A 20,379-nucleotide genomic window follows, 5' to 3' on the forward strand; every position below is an offset into this window, starting at 1 on the left:
CCTGCATGCGGTGTGGTGAAGTTGGTCACCGAGCAGGAGGCTGCGACAAGGAGCAGAAATGCGTCCTCTGTCCACCAGATAGGTGCAACCATCGCATGGGGGGACCGGACTGCAAGGCGCGCTGGTAACTGGGAAATCCATGGAGGTGATCCAGCTGAACCTCAACCACTGTGAGCTGGCTCAGCAGGTGCTGTGGCAAACGTTGGTAGAGGCGAATGTGGACGTGGCGCTACTTTCGGAGCCATACCAGGTGCCCGTTGGTGACCAAAGCTGGGTGGTAGACAAGACTGGGAAAGCAGCAATCCTAGCTGGGGGTAAGTACCCCATCCAGAGCGTCATCTGCAGGGATCACGAGGGGTTCGTCATAGCCGTGATAAACTCGATAGTGTGCTGCAGCGTTTACGCTCCCCCCAGTTGGTCCCCCGCAAAATTCGAAGAGTTTCTCAACACGCTGTCGATGGAGCTAGCTGGTAGAGGAGCAGTGGTCGTCGGGGGCGACTTCAATGCTTGGTCGGTGGAATGGGGTAGCAACTCCACAAACCAGCGAGGAACGAGTGTTGCAGAATGCTTCGCGATGCTGGACCTGCAGCTGCTCAACGACGGCGAAACAAGTACCTTTCGGAGAAATGGCAGGACATCTATAGTGGACGTGACCTTCTGCAGTCAACGGCTGGCAACTGGAGCAGATTGGAGAGTGCTAGAGGACGATACCCTCAGTGACCACCAAGCCATTCGCTTCTCGGTGGGACATACTCGTGGTCCATCAGGAAGCGGATATGGGGTCACGGGAGGATGGAGGACGCAGTGCTTCCACTCGGACACGTTCCTGGCGGCTCTAAGCCTCGGGGGCTTTGGCATCGCACCAACCAGTGCCGCTAAACTGGTAGACGTCCTATCGGACGCGTGTGATGCAACAATGCCGAGGAGGAGGCCATCCAGCTCGAAACGTCGGCCGAAGTACTGGTGGAACCAAGCCATCAAGGAGCTAAGGACGGCGTGCACCACGGCCCGCAGGAAGCAGCTGAGAGCCCGCTCCGAAGTGCGTCGGGAGGAGCTGAAGCTGGTGTACCAAGCTGCCAGATCGGCCCTGAAAAGGGAGATCAAAGCCAGCAAAAGGCGATGCTTCCTCGACCTCTGTCGCGAAGCCGAGAGAAATGTGTGGGGCAACGCGTACAGGGTCGTTGTGAACAAGCTGAAGGGCCAGCACCCGCCGGAAAGGTGCCCAACCAGACTTCGTGCCATCATAGAGGAGCTGTTTCCGCAGCACGATCTCACGGCTCGTGTCCTATCGTCGTCATCAGCTGAGGAGCTGTCTGCGGGGGTAGTGCCGGTGACCATCGAGGAGTTGCTGGACGCTGTTAGGCTGCTGAAGCTGGACAAAGCTCCGGGACCGGACGGTATTCCGAATGTGGCGCTGAAAGCTGCGGTGCAGGCGTATCCTGAAGTGTTCAGGGAGTCGTTTCAGCGGCTGCTGGAAACGGGAGAGTTCCCGGCTATATGGAAGAGGCAGAAGTTAGTGCTTCTGCCGAAGCCAGGGAAAGGCATGGGCGGCCCTCCCTCATTCAGACCTCTGGGGCTGCTGGATACAACCGGTAAGCTGCTGGAGAGAATCATATTGAACCGCCTCAGCGTTTGCACGGAGGGTCAAAATGGACTCTCCGACCGGCAGTTCGGCTTCCGCAAGAGGAGATCAACGGTGGACGCAATCCTTGCGGTAGTGGGGAAGGCGAGAGCAGCGTACGAGAAGAAGAGGACGGGAGATCGTTGCTGCGGAATCGTCACCATCGACGTTAAGAACGCTTTTAACAGTGCCAGCTGGGACGCGATCGGCTTAGCTCTGCGGAGGCACAACGTACCCGAGTACCTGTGCAGGATCCTCGCGAGCTACCTCAGCCAGCGTCGCCTAGTCTACGACTCAGAGCGGGGCCAGGAGTCCATGGCCATAACTGCAGGTGTTCCACAGGGCTCCATTCTGGGGCCTACCCTCTGGAACATTATGTATGACGGGCTGCTGGAACTCGACCTCCCTAAAGGCACAGAACTCATCGGCTTCGCCGATGACATCGCCTTGACTGTGCTTGGGGAGAACGCAGCCGAAGTGGAGATCCTTGCGGCCGAGGCCTGTAGTAGGATAGAGTCGTGGATGAGGCAGCACAGGCTCGGGATTGCTCACCACAAAACCGAGTATCTACTGGTGAGCAGCCACAAGCAGAAGCAGTCTTCGTCTATCTGGATGGGTGATTCCCAGATCATCGCTCAGCGGCAGCTGAAATACCTGGGAGTGATGCTGGACGATCGGCTTTCCTTCAAGGCACACGTCGAATATGCCTGTGAGAGGGCAACGCGATCTGCAGCAGCTATCTCGCGCATCATGCTGAACACCGCTGGACCCAGAAGCAGTAAGCGCCGCCTTCTAGCGACGGTGGCTACGTCAGCGTTACGGTACGCGGCACCAGTGTGGGCGGATGCCCTGAGCGCCACAACGTACCAGGAGAGGATTGGAAGGGTGCATAGGCTACTTGCTATACGGGTAACCTGTGCATACCGGACGATATCCTTGGATGCAGTCGCGGTGATTGCAGGGATGGTGCCCACGTGCTTGTTGGTGGAGGAAGACGCTGAGTGCTATCGACGGAAGGCGGCAGGAGGTGGCAGCTCCAGTGCGGTGAGACCAGCGGTTCAGCAGGAGACGATGCGGAAGTGGCAAAGCAGATGGGACAGTTCTGGCAGGGGACGATGGACACACACCCTTATCCCAGACCTCGCGTCGTGGGTAGGGAGAAAACACGGAGAGATTGACTTTTACATCACGCAGTTTCTCTCCGGTCATGGGTGCTTCAAGTCCTACCTGCACCGGTTCAATCATGCCAGCGCCCCGTGGTGTTCCTGGTGCAGCAAGATGGTGGAGGACGCAGAACATGTCCTGTTTGTTTGTCCGCGTTTCCACGTGGAACGCGTCGAGATGGTGCAGAGCTGCAGAGTGGTGCTGACGGCGAGAAACCTCACGCAAGTGATGTGTGCTTCGGAGGAAAACTGGGTGGCAGTTGGAGCTGGTATGCGGGCGATTGCGACGAAGCTGCAGATAAGGTGGAGAGAGGAGCAGAGGCAGGCCCGTGTTGGGCATTGACGACGGATTGGAGCCACTAACCAATCGCTAGCCGTGTGCGGGAGCACAACCCCCCCTGGAAGTAAAGCCTTGCGGCAGTTCCCAGGGGATGTGGTCGAGGAGAGGTTTTAGTGGGTAAAAGCCCCACACTACCCTAGTGTGTGGGGTGTCTTACTGAAGATTTCCTCTTCGCGTAACAAATTAAAAAAAAAAAAAAAAAAAAACACACACACACACACACACACGAGGCCATGTACTCACAAAAGCAGCAACCATTAACGCCGAGCAATTTTGCATTTTTCGCCCACCGACTCCCGCTTTCCCGGTTCCCTCCCTTTTTTCGACAAGGAACGATTGCATGTCTGGCAGGATTGTGAATTACAGAAGCATAAGCCCGGGCGCAAGCAGCTCGGACGTAACACATCCAAAGCAAAGCCGGCACAAGGGTCTGGATTTTGTGATTAATGTGATGGTGCTACTCGCATGCCGACACGACACGACACTGGCGGGGGGAGAGTGCAATTTTTCAGCTGCAACAACCGACCCCGAAAAAACCCGGGAAAAGTTCGTGCTGGGTTTGCTGCGAGGAAACCCGCGCAGGAAAACACACAAACCAAAACCTACCTACCTATTTCCCCTGCGACCCTTGTCCTCCTCGTTCTGCGTGTTTTTTTTCGTCACTGACTCCATTTCCCTGCCAAGCGCATTCTTTGCCCCATTTTCCCACCGACGGTGGTGATCCAATTGGGTGATAGACTGGAAGGAAAACACAGGACTAGCTCAACAACAAAAAAACGCCGACGGAGAATGGTACCCGCATCGGTTTCTCCTACACATCTCCCCTGCCCCGTTTGGATAATGAACCATTTCAACTCAATTTCCTCTAATGACCATGATTACAGTGGCATGGCATAAAATTTCATCATGTCGAGGTACGCCCGAACCGAACCTGGGCGATGTGTTTTCCACCCCACGCCCCGTACCATATGCTACACACGGGATGCAAGACAAAAAGAAAAGCTCGTGGATGGAAATGCACGAACCATTTCCCGATACCTACGTTCCACTTCGCAGCACCCTAGCAGGATTGAACTGCACCCAGGGAAACATTCCCGGTCCCGGTGCACTTCCAACAATGATCTTAACAGAATCGGTTCCCTTTTGCCTGTCGGAAACGCTTCCCTCTTGTCAGCAAGAAGATTTTCTTTCGTCGAAAAGAATCGACGACCCCAAAACCGTCTTGCTGAGCAAGCGGTAACACGCTGGCGCCCTTTTTTTCCACCCGTAAGGGCCAAACATCCATGCGAACCTTTAATCATCCTCACCCCTTTTGAGCATTATCAACATAGACAACGACAACGCGATGGGGTTTGTATGAGAAAGCAATCTGTACCATGATTCGAAATGAACAAAAACAGACGCTGAGAGCGACAAAAAGGGCGAAAGCAGTCGAACCCGAGTAACGTAGAATCGAATGGATTTTAGTTCTTCCTATCCTTATCCTCCTCCTTATTTGACATTACTTCTTGTCTAAACTTGTTCTCTGTTCAAATTATTATTCGTGTAGATTATAAACAAAACTGCTCTTTAATGCTTTCCTCTTTATCTTGAAATACATTGTGACACTTTTTATATTTTTCTTCTAAGATTTTTTCATTTAATATGTTTAATAATCCCATTACAGTGTTATTCATGGCCGTTTTATTGATATTGCAAACCTGTTTGGTTTGAACCACCAGAATAATAAGTGTTTAAAATAGTAACGGGTGAAAATAATTCAAGGAAAAATTGTCATCGTCAGAAGCAAAACACTGTATGTTAAAACAAGTTTGTCACATCACAGTCCACCTTTATTTTGTAGTGGTTTGATCACTCGGATAGAAGAACGTTAAAACTTTTACTTTAAAACTTGTAAGCGTGTTCCAGCTTCATCGATAAAGCTTTTATATTAACCCCTTCACAGTTCAGGCAAGTTAAGAAAATGGCTCAAAAAGTTGGCACACTATTTTTGCGTTTTTCTATAGTTTTTGATCTAGAAACGAAGAAAAAATTATATTTTAGAAAAAATTTTGACAATTTTTTTATTAAATGATGGTCAGTGGTGGTTTTATTTGTTATTGTGATCAGCAATAAATTACCGATAAAAAGCAAAACTTTAGTTCAATTGCATCGATTAGTGTTAAATATATGAATACAAGTTTACAAACAGGTAAGACCGTGTTTTCGAAGCAGGTAAACTCTAAAAACACGACGCGCAACGAAAGTACAAACAAAACGTGCGACGCTTGAACTGTGAAGGGATTAATTTGAACAAAGGCCTGGTAGCTACCCAACCTACAACGTATCTCTACCTAACCTAATTTAAATTACCTATCTGATTCAAGTATTTTCTATTTAATTTGTATAATATTTGAATTGAAATTTATGAATAGTTTATTATCTAGAGCGAAACAACTATCTATCTCGTTTTATTATGTTATCATTCTATCTATCTTGACTGCCTGGTTCAATTTAACTTCCATTCTTAAATTAACGAAACTATCTGATTCATTTCATAAATCTAACACCTTTAATCTATATACCTGATAACCTTGCCATAATTAATGGTAATCATCTTTGATCTTTACATCTATCAAGGTTGCTTTAAATAATTTCAAACATCTTAATTGTTTAATATTTTTTTATCATTCTATAATCAATTCTATTAAGGTCTATTACAATTTGATTCGACTGTATGCGCAATCAACATTTCCAGTTACTTACAAGTAAAAACCCCAAAAACCAACTCAAAAGAGCAAAATTTTGAAAACAAATTTTCCAAGCATAATATGGAAGTACCATTTCGATTCAACGATGGTCGGACGATTTCAAATCCGAAGAAGGGTGGATGCATTTTTCTCGCGTGCTCAAGCACATTCCGCAAGGCACTGGAGATGCAGGGGAAAAAAACAAAACAATCGGAACCCAACGGTAATCCAATGAGAATCTGACAATCATTACACCCAGCTGCCGCGGAGAAGAAAAACGAGAAAAAACAAGAGCGTGTAAAAACTGATTTTGGCTGAGAAATGAGTGAGTAAAGAAAACTGTACGAGTCATCAGGGAGCGAACATTTTCACGTTGCCCAAGAACGAAAAAAAAACATAGAAAAGGAAGGAAAAATGCGATTCAAGAGCTGAAATCAGGACAGAGTTGGCTTGCCGTTGGTAGGACTTCACTCGTAACCCTTTCAGCTGGTTTGTGCTGGTTGGGTGTTTTATTTCTTTCGCCTCGATTCTTTCCGATTTACATCTTCATCAGGGTTTTGCCCCGATTCTCCACCCCACCTCCCGCAGGGGTTTTGGGCTTTGGGACAATCTGTCCACGGTTCGACTTCGCGCTTTTGGGGTTTTCGGTTTTCGTTTCCCTGCCGTCCTTCGGTAACATCATTAACCTTTCCCCTCCCGTGAACGTAACGTGGCCCCATCCCTTTCCCGCCACAACAATCCTTTTACGGTATCCTTGGGATCCCCTGTGGATTGCAGTCAACCCTCTTCCTTCTCCTTCTCCTTGTCCACCGCCCAGAGCGTGGTGCAAATTGGTGCTCGGTCTGCTTAATTTGCTGCAAACATGAAACATCAAAAAGTCGTATCGTAAAAGTCACGGACAGCTTTTTTCAACCCACGCCACGGAACGGGTATCCCTTTACCGTCGTCCGCTGCTTTCCTTCCACCCTGCTCCTCCGTTCGCTTTCCCACGGTGACTAACATTGAAGAGAAAAAAAAGGAGCCGATGAGGACATACGCCGATGGGTTTCTGTGTCATCCCGTTTGGACGTTCCATAGGGACTCATTCTTTCTGCCTTCTTTTTTTTCCACCCTCGTTCCAATATCCTTGTGGTTCAGTTTCGCATCATTTGGATTGGAAAATGTTTAGAAAGTGTACGACAAGAAAAAAAAGAAGAACAAACCACAACGGGTGTGGTTGTCTTTCGTTTTTCCCGTTGAAACGGCTGTTCTTTCATGCCGTTGCAAAACTGCTTCTGGTTATGCGTCCATTTTCACTTGCTTCTGACCTTCGTGGAAAGCGCTTACCGTCTCGGACGTGGACAAACCGCAATCACCGAGCATAACGGTCAGCAAGTCCAATTCATTACGTTAAAGTGTTTATATCGTTGGTTGGCATGTTGTTTCTCGGCGCACAAGAAGCGAGCATTCAAGGGACGCTTCATTTTGCAGCGCAAAAATTACAGCTAGAGTGAAAGAAAAGGTGGCGATTGATGGAGTGTAATACAATTTAGAAAATGATTATTGCAATTAAGTCGCATAAATCTGAAGGGTGAAGTGAACCGTACGCCCTTGTGAACTGTTTTCCAACGCCAGAACGATGAGCTTTACAAATAATAACACAGCTCATTATAAATACTACACAGATTATAATCAAAATATTTTTAAATGAATCATATTGGCTTGTTTACAAACTGACAAATTGTAATTATGTCCTAAGCATACAATAATTAAAGTGTAGTGTAACTGACCATTATTTCATTTCGTAACATTTGACATACGGGTCAACCATGACTATCTGTATTAAAACACAACTATTCATTACCGGTAGCTCCATTTAACACTCATTAATAAACCGTTTCAAGGTGGTCGAACATTTATCATACCATTGGTCATATCATTCGTAAACCAGATGTATCGAAACACGCAATTAAACATATGGTTTCGACGTTTATCGGTCGTAGCTATGATATGTTAAAACCAGCACAAAAAACCAGTTCAATTATTTTAAATCAAATGTAAAAAACTGCTTCAAAATGCTCATTTCAAACTCGTAATTAACCATCAGTTATGGTTTATCATGCGTCAAACATTGACTGTTCGCTGGAATACGGTTGCACAATATTGAACTCTTATTAATTGCTATATAAACGCACCCATTTAATGGGTTTTATTTATTCACTACCAGTTCGCTCGTTGTTATTTGTGGTTCCAGCTCAGGTTTGTGGTGTTTTTAGCGTGTTTTTTTTTTCGTTGCACAATCCGTTTCCGATTTCGTAACTTGGCCTCAACCCAAATACGTTGCTCGCGAGAATTATCCCTAGTTTTGTGTACGCGATTTTTGTGCGATTTTACTTCCTCTCCCCAGTAAAATCTGGCACGTCGTCCGGTTTCAACCACGCTGCAGTTTTTCCTCTACCAATGAACATATAAAACGCGATGATGGAGTAAGAAATTCATCATTGTTACGTGTGTAACGTGGTGGAAAAACTTTAACCCATCATCGCCAGCGTGGCTGTCATCAGCACACTCGGGGCGCCCACCATTCTCGTTTCATTTTACAAACGAATGTCGTTTCGTGCATGGAAAAATGACGCAGGAAAGCAAAAAAAAAAATGAAACAGTTTATGATTTAAAAATATTCATTTCCAAATGTGGAGAGCAAAACATACAAGCCGGCAAACGGAACGATTTAACCGAGTTTCTCGTTTTGGTTATGACAAATGGCACAGAGTGAAAATCTAAACCAATATAAATCCAACGAAACGTTTCTATCTTGATTCTTGGTATTGGATCGTTTGGGATTTCAAACAAATTGTTGAACAAAATGTTTCTAGTTTTCTAACGTATCAATTTTTGTCTACTTTCGTTGAAAAAAAAAAACGGAAGTATGAAAAGGTTTAAATACGAAACTGATACGTCGAAATATTCGTGATGAAACCTGTGTATCGGAGTAATTCTCGGTATCAGTTCGTTTTGGATTTCCAATAATTGTCGAACCAAATATTCTACAAAAAATAAAAATATGTTTTACTGCATCTTTTTTTTAGAAAAATATTAAAAGAGTTAAACATATAACTGATATTTAGAAACATTCGTGGAAAAAAATATGCATATGGGTGAAGCGACTTGTTTGAAATAATTCTTATCGAATTTAATTTCACCAAACCGTCAAATTTATGTTGTTATGTTCATAGTTCAATCTTCACGTTTCTCGTTTTATTTAACTTTTCTATTGACTTATTATATGGCAAATATCGTTTTCATGAGGTACAACAAATTAGTTTGGTCAACCAATGTTATTTTAAGTGAAAAAAGAACAGACTCGCCAGTCACTTCTCCACACGTGTGCTGTTGTTTTATTTTTCCTATCCATCTTCCCGCAGACGTGACCATGGTTTCGTTGAGGCGAATCAATCTACTCCGACAACTTTGTCGCCCGAAGCCGTCCGACCGTTCGGTAATTGGACCGTACCGTCGCGTCGAATGTCGGACTTCGCCGCCGGGCGAACGATCCCATCCTCGGCCGGCGACACTGCGGGTCACTACGGGCTGCTCGCCTCCGGGGAAGCCATCTTCATCTACCTCGTCCCGGCCCTGCTCCACCTGAGCGGATACATTATGGCGGTCTTCATCTACCGGTTCGCCGATAACGAGCAGCTGCAGAGTCTTGTCGAGCGGGTATGTTTCCGGGGCCGTAGCTTCTTTCGTTACTTTCATTTACACCCATCCAGTCACTTGTGCCGGATGCACAGGATTCGTTTTTCTTTGCATCTTTTTTTCTGGGCTCATTAGAGCCCTTTGCACTATATAATCATTTCCGTGAAATATGTCGCAAAACAGGGTAAATCGGTTGTAAGAAGTCTTACCTCAAGTAAAAGATCATATGTTTTCTTCTCCCCGACACCATTTCCCTTGCGGGCCTACTCGGATGGTAAAGTGCGTCAAATTATAGATCGCTGTCAACTCCGATTTATTCCGAACACCGTGTCGGTGGGATTTAGTGAACGTGAAACATTCATCGCGTTTCCCATCACCCATAAATATCCTCCTTTGATCGATGCGCGAACGAGCGAACAAATCAATCTCCCCCATGTTGTCCCATGCTCGACAAACATGCACGAACGTGTGCGGTTTGGAAAGTGGGGGAAAAAAACATTACACCACCGGCGTCACAATAAAGAATGGGGAATAAAACACGTACACCGCAACCACGATGTGCAACAACGACACGATCATTATGCAGGGTGCTTTTTTTCTTCTTCCGAAGTTTACTTTGCGGCTCTGCAATGGTAAACAATTTTCCAAACCCACCAAACGTAAACGTTCGTGAATCTTTGTTTATCCGCCTAACACACCTTTTTCTATCCATCACACCGCTGACATTCGGCTGGAATGAAACGTGTAAATTGGGTAGAAAAGCGCTGCGAACTAACGGAAAAAGAGATAAATTTAGTTACACGCTTGGAATTATGTTTCACACAGAATGATGTCTTTCGCGCAACCGATGATCACATTGTTGAGTGAAATATATTTGTTTGTCAAGGAATGTTTCATTTATCTCCTTAAAGTATTGAAGGATACAAACTGAAAAACGAAGTAACGTATTTACTTTTACAACCTATAACACCACCTTTTACAGTCTAGAACACTGCTTCGAATACTGGGGAATTTGTTTTACCCATAAATTTATAACATAAAGCACAAGAGAGGTTTAAACAATTTATTGATGTAGCTGTAGAATATTTATACGAATACAATTTGTGTATATAACTTATATTAGATTGCGATAAACGGGCTTTAACTGTAGAACTAGCAGTGACAAAAGTAAAAAATATATATGTTTTGAAAATCTAAAAGTATCGCATTAAAAAGTTCGTTTGAATTTGAATTGAAACCATTAAATTTGTTACAAATACAGAAAACATACTCTATAAAGGTAGTGCTGTACAAGCAAAAACTGGTATGTTACATTTTTTAAATCCCCAATTTGATGTTTTAAATCGCTTCTTTTCCTTGCTTTGCGGTTTCCTTCAATGCATCCGGATTAAAACGAGAAGCTTTCTTTTTTTCAAGTTTTTTCATTTTCCTTTGAGTACGCGACAAAATTAATATCAGTTTTAAATTCCACGCCAGCAGCCAGCAGGTTTCAGCGATCCTTTCAAGCCCCGTTGGCATTAATTAACGTTACATGTTCGCCACTTTAAACGGTCTCTTCGTGGAAAAAAAGAAAATGAAACATTTTCCAGCGTACGCTATAACGAACATTCAATATTTAGCATCATTCATCATTTAACCAATTTTCCACCGGTTTCCCGTTTGCTCATCAAGCACTTTGCCGACCCGCAACGGAATCACCCGTTCGTTCGCGGTAATGTTTTACAATTTTCCCACAAACCCATTACCAGATCCGCCGGGAAATCGGCCATCGTGTTTTCGATTTCGGTCGAATAACAAAATACCTTCCCTCTACCTTGCACCAAGGGATAAAAAACAATCAATTCGATTAACGATGACAGCTACATATACTTTCTTCCCATTTTCGCCCGAGGGCCAGTGGGAAATCAATGTCATCGAGGGCGAGTCGGTCATCGATTGTAGGCCGTGATCCCTGATTTCGGTGGTGGAATTAAATTTACATCAAAAAAGGAAAAAACAAACAAACGATCGGATCAGGACCGTGTGATTTTTGTTTCACTCCGTTTTTCTCGGGCTCTCTCCCCGGCAGGTTTTCATCCTGAGTAACAACCCGCGTCGCCTGGTGCTGACACTTTGGCTGTACTTTGGGCTCGGGCTCGGCTGGCTGGCGGCTTCCACCACCTACGTGGCCCTGCTCGGCACAAACGGGGCCAATGCGTATGCCGAGCGGTTCGGCTCGTTCCAATGGACGACGGGAATGGCTAGGTGGACCGGGACGGGTGAGTTGCTGAAAGTGATGCTCATCGTCGCGCTGTTCTTTCACGATCTCGTGCAGATGGTGGTGATCGTGAGCTACGGTCTGATGTGCTACATGCTGCGATGCTACCTGCAGGCGCTGAAGGAGAAGCTGCTCCTACACACAATCGAGCCGCTCAACTGGATGAGGGTAAGTTTATTATTTTATAAAGCGATGGCATTACATATTTAAATTAGATTTCAAATTCATCAAACAACTTTCAAGTAACTGAAAATAGGTAAAAAGTTATAAATCAGCTACGAGATTTACATTTATCTACCGATCCAAACAATGTACAAATCTTAAACACAACGCCATCATGTTACTTAACCTTTGTTATGTTCAATGTAGAAATGTAAATCTGTAACCCATTGCTTTCGTTCGTTTCTCCAAGGCCCCAATCCTCCCACGGTTACAAAAAGTCAAACGACTTGTTGTCCATGCTTTGCAGACTGCACGTTTATTTTCTTTCCATTTTCCCAACAGGTCCTTTTTATCAATTTGAGATGAAATTGCAATCGACAAGTATCGAATGCATGCAATGCCCCTCCCGGACCATAAATACAGTCGTATGGGTTTTGTGAAGCCACCGGGCAGATAAAGAAACCGTTTGGCTCGTAAAACTTCCAGCTCAGGAAAACGATTCGTTCGGGGAACAAGAGAGGAATGGGAATGTAATGGGGTAGATGCACCCGCACTCGGGTTCTTTTATATTTATATTTGTTCGCTCCATCTTACATAAATTGGCAAGATTTATCGCAACATGTTCTACATCATTTAGGTGGATCGGCGAAAAGCTTGTTGTGGCTTGAGTTTTCGATTGGAGAAGATGGCTTTCCACCGGGCCCGGGGAAGATAACGAACATCGATACATTCCAATTAATGGGCGACAAGATGAAACAATACCGTTCCCCGGAGTGTGGAGCGATTTATATTTCTTCGACAAACTTTTTCACAAGCGAAATCAACCTTAATTCATTCTTTGTACGTTAAGGAAGTCCTCGGGAGGTTGTGAAAATGTTTTTTGTTTTGATTTTTGTACTTGGAGCGTAAAACACGAATTATAAAATAATCATTCAACATTTTACTACAATCAATTGGAGTCATTAGCTTAAATAACACACTTTGTCTTACTTAAGAACGAGAATTTCATCTGCTCTGCTTATAAATACACACATTTTCACACTGAAAATCAATTTTCCTAGCGAAGGCGCTCTTCAGAAGATAAGCTTATCGATTGGAGAATAAAACCAATTGACAAAACATAAAGAAAGAGTGCCATCAGCCAACAAACAGCTAGTTCGATATTGAACCGTCCACTAAGTGACGCACGGACGGGACGAAATTGATAAAGGAAATAATGGATGAATAATTTATCAGCATCATTTTGAATTTTGTTTACTCGAGCAATGCAAGAATGTCCGAGAAGACTATTCCAACGGTGTTTTCTCCATCATAAAAGAATCGAACAAAAAACCAAACAAACAAAATCTAGGTCAAAAGACACCGCAGATAAAGTGCAAGACGTGATGAAAGTTCGACAGACAAGGAACTTTTCCGCCGCCACGAGCTGCTGTTCAAGTGTTCATTAGATATTCCCAGCGGACAAAAGAATCTACGCACATAGAGCCGGGGAAATAAAACATCGGAATGGATGAACGGAGTAAAGTGTCCACCGCACATAAATTATGCCTTGATCGAAAATGGATATAAACTTGCTTTGCGCTCCAAACCACGATCCCTTATCGGAACACTAAATTCGATTTTCACACGACAATACGGTTTGCGGGAAATTTAAAAGATGAAATGCCAACATCAAACGACCACAAGCGAGTCGTAACAGTATAACGTAAATAATTGGCACGATCGGAAGAATCGCCAACCCGTTTCCAATTCCAGGAACGAGCTGTTAACTGGCCGATTGCTATATCGGTTTGCTATAAATCAAGGACCTTCTGTTAATCGAAAATCAATTTTCTTTCCTAAGTTCACGTTTGAAAACGAAACATGTACCGTCATATGGGAATCGAATACGATGGAGAACATAAATTAGTAGTTGATTGATGAGAGCAATAAAAGCAAAGTAACCTCCATTACGGCACACGTCAGGCGCCATTTTCCCAGGCGAATTCAAAAGCTACTATGGTTTAGATCGGGGGTCGGCAAAGTTCGATTTTAACCGTAATAACATTTTAGTGCTTCATACAAAAAATACATATATACATTGGATTTGGTCTCGATGTCAGGTTTGTTTTTTCCCAAAACAAAGATTAAAAATGTTGAACAAATCAGTATATTACCATTCAATACCAAGTGACTTTCTCGTATACTTTTTGTTAGACTTGTTCTATCGTATTGGTATATATATAATACCAATAACTCGTTTACTTTGCATCCAAAATAGCTATATTCAAGGAATATAATTTTCAATTCTGCGGGGGGGGTCTGCGACAGCCGAGCGGTAGCGCCGGTTAGAAAATCGGCCCATGAGCGCCGGGGCTCACCACCTCGACGGCGTGGGTTCGAATCCCATCCGAGACCGGACCCTCTCCTGTACGAGAGGACTGACTATCCACGTACAACAGGGAAACAAGTCTCGTAAGCCCTTAACGGGCAGGCATGACCAAGAGGTCGTTACGCCAAGAAGAAGAAGAAGAAGAATTTTCAATTCCATCACAAAACAAAATAAGCCTCGCAATATTGAAAACTTATAAAAGCGCAGTTACTTTAGTTACTACAGCAAGAGCTCCATTAAAACAAAGATATTTTAAAATAATGTGTGTGCAGGATCAATTTCAAGTACAATTTAAGAAAAATGATTAACAGTAAAATAAACCAAAATTCAACGAAAATAAGGATGAAAATATTTAAAAAAGTTTAACGGAAACGTTTCAAATAATTTAGCTTATACCACTTTGAATGTAATTTTACTATTTATAAAGTTGATACTCTATTCAAAAAGGTTTAGTATTAATTTAAAAACATTAAAGCATCTGGCCCTTTTTGGAAAACGTGTGCCGATCCCTGGTTTAGATATCCGCAACGGATAGTACGAAATCTAGAGGAATATGACTTTTCAAAATGAAACCGCACTTTAGACGCAAATGATTAGGAATAAAGTGTCGTTTTAGTGGCCGTAAATAACTTAATGGCATATTAATTCTTGGATTTTTAATGTATGCAACCCCTTTGCAAAAAAAAAAGATCCAGTAAGTAACGTTATTCAGATAAAGTTCGTGATCTTGATTTATACTTTTTTAATTGAATCGTTACGCAACGGGAACCGCATGAAAAATTATTTTCCGATATCATAACAATTAAATAATTTTCCTCCGAAACGAACCCGCACGACTGTTTGTACGACTTCTGCTGACACTCGCACTCCTGAGCCGTCTTCGCGGGCACACTTTTCCGGGCCAACCCATCGGGGCGGCCGGAAAACCGCCAATCCTGCGACCGCAGCGCGCGTATGATTTGTGGTATTGCATCCCCGGGAAGCAATCAACGGCCGGATCGCGATGCCCCGGCGATAATCGGGCATAAATATCCCCCCGACCTGCAGGAATTCAATTAAATGCTTGTTTTCGGAAAAGTATGCCTCTCAACGCCACGCCACGAGGAAACCCGGGTGCCAAAGGGCCCGTGGCCGAGCGGGGTGGGTGGAAATTTATCGAACTTTCCATGTGAAACTTGCTCATTACCGGGCGCGATCCACGGGTGGTAAACGGGGCTCTTTGTGGATTACGAAGTTGGCGCTGGTCGTCGAAATCCGTCGGGCGGTAGGGCAAGTAATTAACGACGGCTTTTGTTACTGTTTTTCCCACCGTCCACAGTGTCCCCTACCTCACCACTCGGCACCATTTTTCACCCCCACGATCCCGGGGTGCATGCATTACTAGCGGGAATAATTTCAAACCGTTGGACGCTGGGGTCGGTTGGGCGGAAAATTCCGAGCCGGGCCGTGGAAAATGCGGACGCACAATTTCGTCCATCCATTTGCGCCATTGCGATGGTGCGTAAACGATCGAAACGAGGGTCGACCGATGCGCTAATTCGCCCATTCAATTATAGATATTTTCCGCATAATCACTATCATAATCTATCGAATAAATAAATCAACAGATCATGTGCTTGCATTTTCTTCCCCTCTTCCCCACCCCTCCGCGGAGGATGGAAATAGCTCCCATCCTTCGCTGATTGCTTATTTGGCCCGTTGGGGAGTGGCTGGAAAATATCTTTCCGGAAGAAATCCGCCCACAACACGTCGACAACAACACCGACGCGACAAATTCATCCCGGGTTCGGTGGAGAAAAGGTGCTCACCACGTTCCGTTTTTCCAGCCGGCGTCCCTGCCCTACCCGACGGGAAATGTGCGGCCCAAGGAATAAATTGATCGCCCACACGAACGCACAAATCGCGGCCGGCCGATGAGGCCAATTTTCGCATTCCACCAGCGAGCCTTCATTCTTCGGTGACCGGCGAGCGTCGGTTCCGAAATCCGGTACAATCATAAATATTCAGGGAGGGTCCCGGGAATCACGGCCACCCCGCGGGCCGGCCACTGGCGTGATGCTGGCATTCGCGAGCAGCTCGTCGCCAGAAAAATCACCCCAAAACATGCTTCCATAATCCCGCAGACCCGTGTCACCTTCGGGTGGCTCCGAAACGGGGAGCCGGGGGGTTGAGATCAGGAAGTGGAACATTTGTTCCCGCACGCATTTTACGGGCCGATTCCGATGATTTATGGTTCGGTAAAGAGATACCCATGCGCTCATTCGAGCTTCGATTCGTACGCTTCGCAAATGGAACATGGCCACCAGTAGTGATCGGTTATGGAAATTGCGAAGATTTTCAATTACACTTTCCCAACACTCGAGGCTTGTAATTTAAGTAGGGATATATTTGGATAACTTGTTTGGAATTCGTTTTACGACAAGTCTGAAATTTAGGGAGAAAAAGAGATCTATTCTGTATACAAAAATCTAAGGTGTCGACAAGACTTAAATCCTATAAACTCTCTTTACTGTATTAATTTCGTGTACCAAACTTATAAAGCTTTAAATACAAAAAAATCGGTCAAGTTTACCCAAGATTATTGGTATCCCGGGGTTGTTTTTTTAAAAGAAAATTGAAGCTTTATTAATATTAAGAAAATATTTAAATGTGTAGAGATTTTCCTTAACAGAATAGCAGCTACTAAGCATTTACTTACATCTCTTGAAGAGATGATTAAAGATTATGTAAAGAACTGGTTGTTGCTTGAAAGCTTGAAACACTTTATATACTAATTTATTGCTACTTATATTAATCTTAACCTATTTTATTTACTTACGAAACTAAGTTACGAATCAATTCATGTATTGATAAGAGACATTTAGCTCTGGTTGATATATTTGTATTGGTCAACTGTATGTTTATTCGTTCCACTCCAGCAAGCTCCAGAACATGATTTGTAGGGGTCCTCCAGTGAAGGTTTAACATTTTTAGTATCTTGTTTGCTCTGATTTGCAATTTGTTTAAGCATTTATGAAAATTAAAATTTTACTCAAATATTTTAGATACGGTTTTAATATACTAGAGTTTTAATTTTCTACGGTCTATTATGAATAGACAGATGTTAAAACATACAAAATTTATCAATTTGCGTAGTTAGTCGTAGGCGTAATGAATGTTAAATGAAGAGATTGACAATTAATTTGCTTACATGTAAGTGATTGAGAAAATTTGGGTTTTCTAAAATGTACTGGATAAGGTTTCTGTACAGTTTAGTTTTGTTTTCATTTCCAAAGGCAAATAGACAAATTTTAACGATTTTTCACTAAAAAACGGAAAACGTTGATAAATTTAATTTGACAGCAAAATGAACAGTAGAATTTCGTTTGAATTCAGAAAAAAATTGACAATGTTATCATTTAAATTGAAACAAAAACATTTGATTATATGTTGCAACTTAAGGCTTTATCGCGGAACAAACTTGTTTGATGTTGTGAGACATTTCCTGTACACCGAACTCTCGCGATTTGAAGTTTTGTCTATTTGGTCCGTTTCCATAACTTAAAAAAAGGTTATAAAATCATTTGTCAGTCAAATCAAGATAAAACTCCTTTTGACACTAATTTCATAGAAAACATTCAAGTATAGGAACTTATTTGAAGAATTGTAGAATCACTGAATTATTGAGTTGAAAAGTAGCAAGACATACCCAGGATTCACCTTAAACCAAATATCTAAAAATATATTTATTTAACACATTTTCCGATCATTATCATTTTTATACAAATATATTTTTAAATAGTATTTTCCTTTGTTTTCATCCACATCCATCATATTAAACATTTCTAACAAGAAACAAATGAAAAGCCAGACGCAAAAAACCTCACTTCTCGCGAGTGCCTTGCAAAGCAGTAGAGTAGAGCAGAGCAGCTTACGTATTTGCAAAGCCGCATAATCCCCAGTCTTTTCCGCACTTCACAGCCCAAACCGTAACCATGGCACCTGCTACCAACCTTCCACACCCGGGGACGCAATCTAAACAGCTCCGGTTGTTACCCACGTTCCGTTGTTTAAACCCACGCAACCAACTCCCGCCCAGATTAGGTCAACTCTTTCCACTGTAATATTTTTTTCTGCCTTTTCCCTTTTCTTCTTCTATGCTTTTATGCTGCGTCATGTGCCCGCCGATGACGGTGAAAAATCGCCCCCTTCCGGTGACTGCTGCGGTTGCGTAACAGGAGATCTGCGAGTTCCGTAAGCTGCTGCACCATCTGAACACGAGAATCTCGCTGCCGGTCGCGAGCCTCACGGTGCTGAACCTGAGCTACACCGTCGCGAGCGTGGCGCACCTGTTCCGCGATATGACGGCCTGCCCGATTAACATATTCACCGCCAGCCTCGCCAACGTCCTGCTCTGGCTGGTCATCGCGCTGATCCCGTTCTTCCAGGTAAGCCGTTCGGCATAGGCTTCACCGACGGTGAACGTCCCAAAGCCGACTTGTAATCCTGCCGGATCATCTAATCACATGGTGCCGTTTGTTGCACGCAAGCACGTCCATCGTCCCCACCACCACACCACCCTTCCCCTCCTTCTTGAGCCCTGCTAGGGGTGGATTTACAAATTGATCCTCCCCGGACCTACCACTCGATAACACCGAGCATATAGGCGAAGTGGTGATATCCTAGGCTATCCGGCTACCCTCGACCAACCATCCTATTATGTGTGCAATTAGTGACCGGTGGGTGCATCAGGGTAAGTCCGATGAAAACCTCCCCCCACCCGGAAGCGGAACCTTCGCCCCGTCCGGGAACGGCGGGGTGATTCATAAAGCTCGACCCGGGGGCAGCTTTATGGACAGCTCGACGCACTGACCGCGAACACAGTCGTTGGGATGTAAGTCGCTGTGTGGGTGAGCCTTCGACCGCACCGAAAATTAAGTCCGTGCGAGTAGACATTAACTCGGAGCGCTGTGCGTAATTATTTAACCGTCCCTTAATGTGCTGCATCGAGGCGTGCTGGTGGCTCAACAGTATCAATTCATCTATTTTAATTAAAACCACTATGTACGATACTCGGATGCGTTTGAATTACTTGCTTTAACATTAATGCTCTCCGGTTTCGGCCGCGGAAAAGCATAAGCACATTTAATAATGTTTTCGAATCTTGTTTGTCTAAAGGTTAATTAAACTTTTAAAGCAACAAATTATGCACGGCACACTAAGTGAGTATTAATAGCAACAAAGTAAATTTTACTAGTAGGGGTACCTGGGGTAATACGCACCTCTTAAGGGAAACTGTTAGTTTCCAATGAACCTTGCTAGTGTATGTCGATTTTATCAACTAATTTAGTTCATCATGGTTCAAACTAGTAACCTGTTGAGGAGTTTATAGGTTTTTTGCTAGAAAAAATATTAATTTTTCAATTTCTGAAAAGCTCAATTTTTGGTAGATATTTATTAGTTAGAGGTAAAACGCAACTTCATATTAACTGTGCTGGGGTGAAATAAACCACAACAAAGGGGTAGTAATCACTAAAACAGTGAGGAAAAATGCATCCTTCCTCAAATAACCAAATTTGGATTTGTGAAAAGTTAAAAAAATTCCTGCAATTTGATCGTAAATAAAAGAAATTTAAGGAAAACATGCTGTTATTAATCAACATATTTTTTATGATAAAAATTCGTTTAAGATTGTTTACAAACGGATGCAGTTTTCTCGACCCACGGGGTGCATTTTGCCCTCGTCTGTAGTTGAATATATTTTTAATTAAAGTACGATTAAATATGCGTACCAGGTTTCTATTTGCAGTTTGCGGCTCTGATCCTAATTAATAGAACTATGCAAGCATGTATAAAAACAACGATTTTAGCTCTACTTTTTTCTTAGCGGACCAGGTCAGCAAAATTTACTCAGAACCAGCGATGTTCTTTTTTTTTGCTTTTATTTCACGTTTCTCTTCAAATAGAGCTATAAAACTCACAGAGTGACCATATTTTAATTCACTCTTGCAGGGACTACTTGACTACTTTTTTCGCGATCAAAACGCATTTTTTATTAGAAATTGGCAAGTGCGTCTTG

At 43.7% G+C, this 20,379-nt stretch overlaps 1 protein-coding gene across 2 annotated transcripts in view; it reads left to right on the forward strand.

Moving 5' to 3' along the window:
• The window catches only part of LOC131272548 (uncharacterized), a 39,292-nt gene that overhangs the window by 13,428 nt on the left and 5,485 nt on the right, over positions 1-20,379 (forward strand). For both annotated transcript variants that reach the window (XM_058274309.1, XM_058274310.1), the window contains 3 exons: positions 9,258-9,552; positions 11,600-11,956; positions 18,539-18,748. In XM_058274309.1, coding sequence (XP_058130292.1) covers positions 9,258-9,552; positions 11,600-11,956; positions 18,539-18,748 — 862 coding nt within the window. The remainder of the gene's footprint in view (positions 1-9,257; positions 9,553-11,599; positions 11,957-18,538; positions 18,749-20,379) is intronic.

The sequence above is a fragment of the Anopheles coustani genome, chromosome 3 (assembly GCF_943734705.1).
Source record: "Anopheles coustani chromosome 3, idAnoCousDA_361_x.2, whole genome shotgun sequence".
NCBI classification, from domain to species: Eukaryota; Metazoa; Arthropoda; class Insecta; order Diptera; family Culicidae; genus Anopheles; species Anopheles coustani.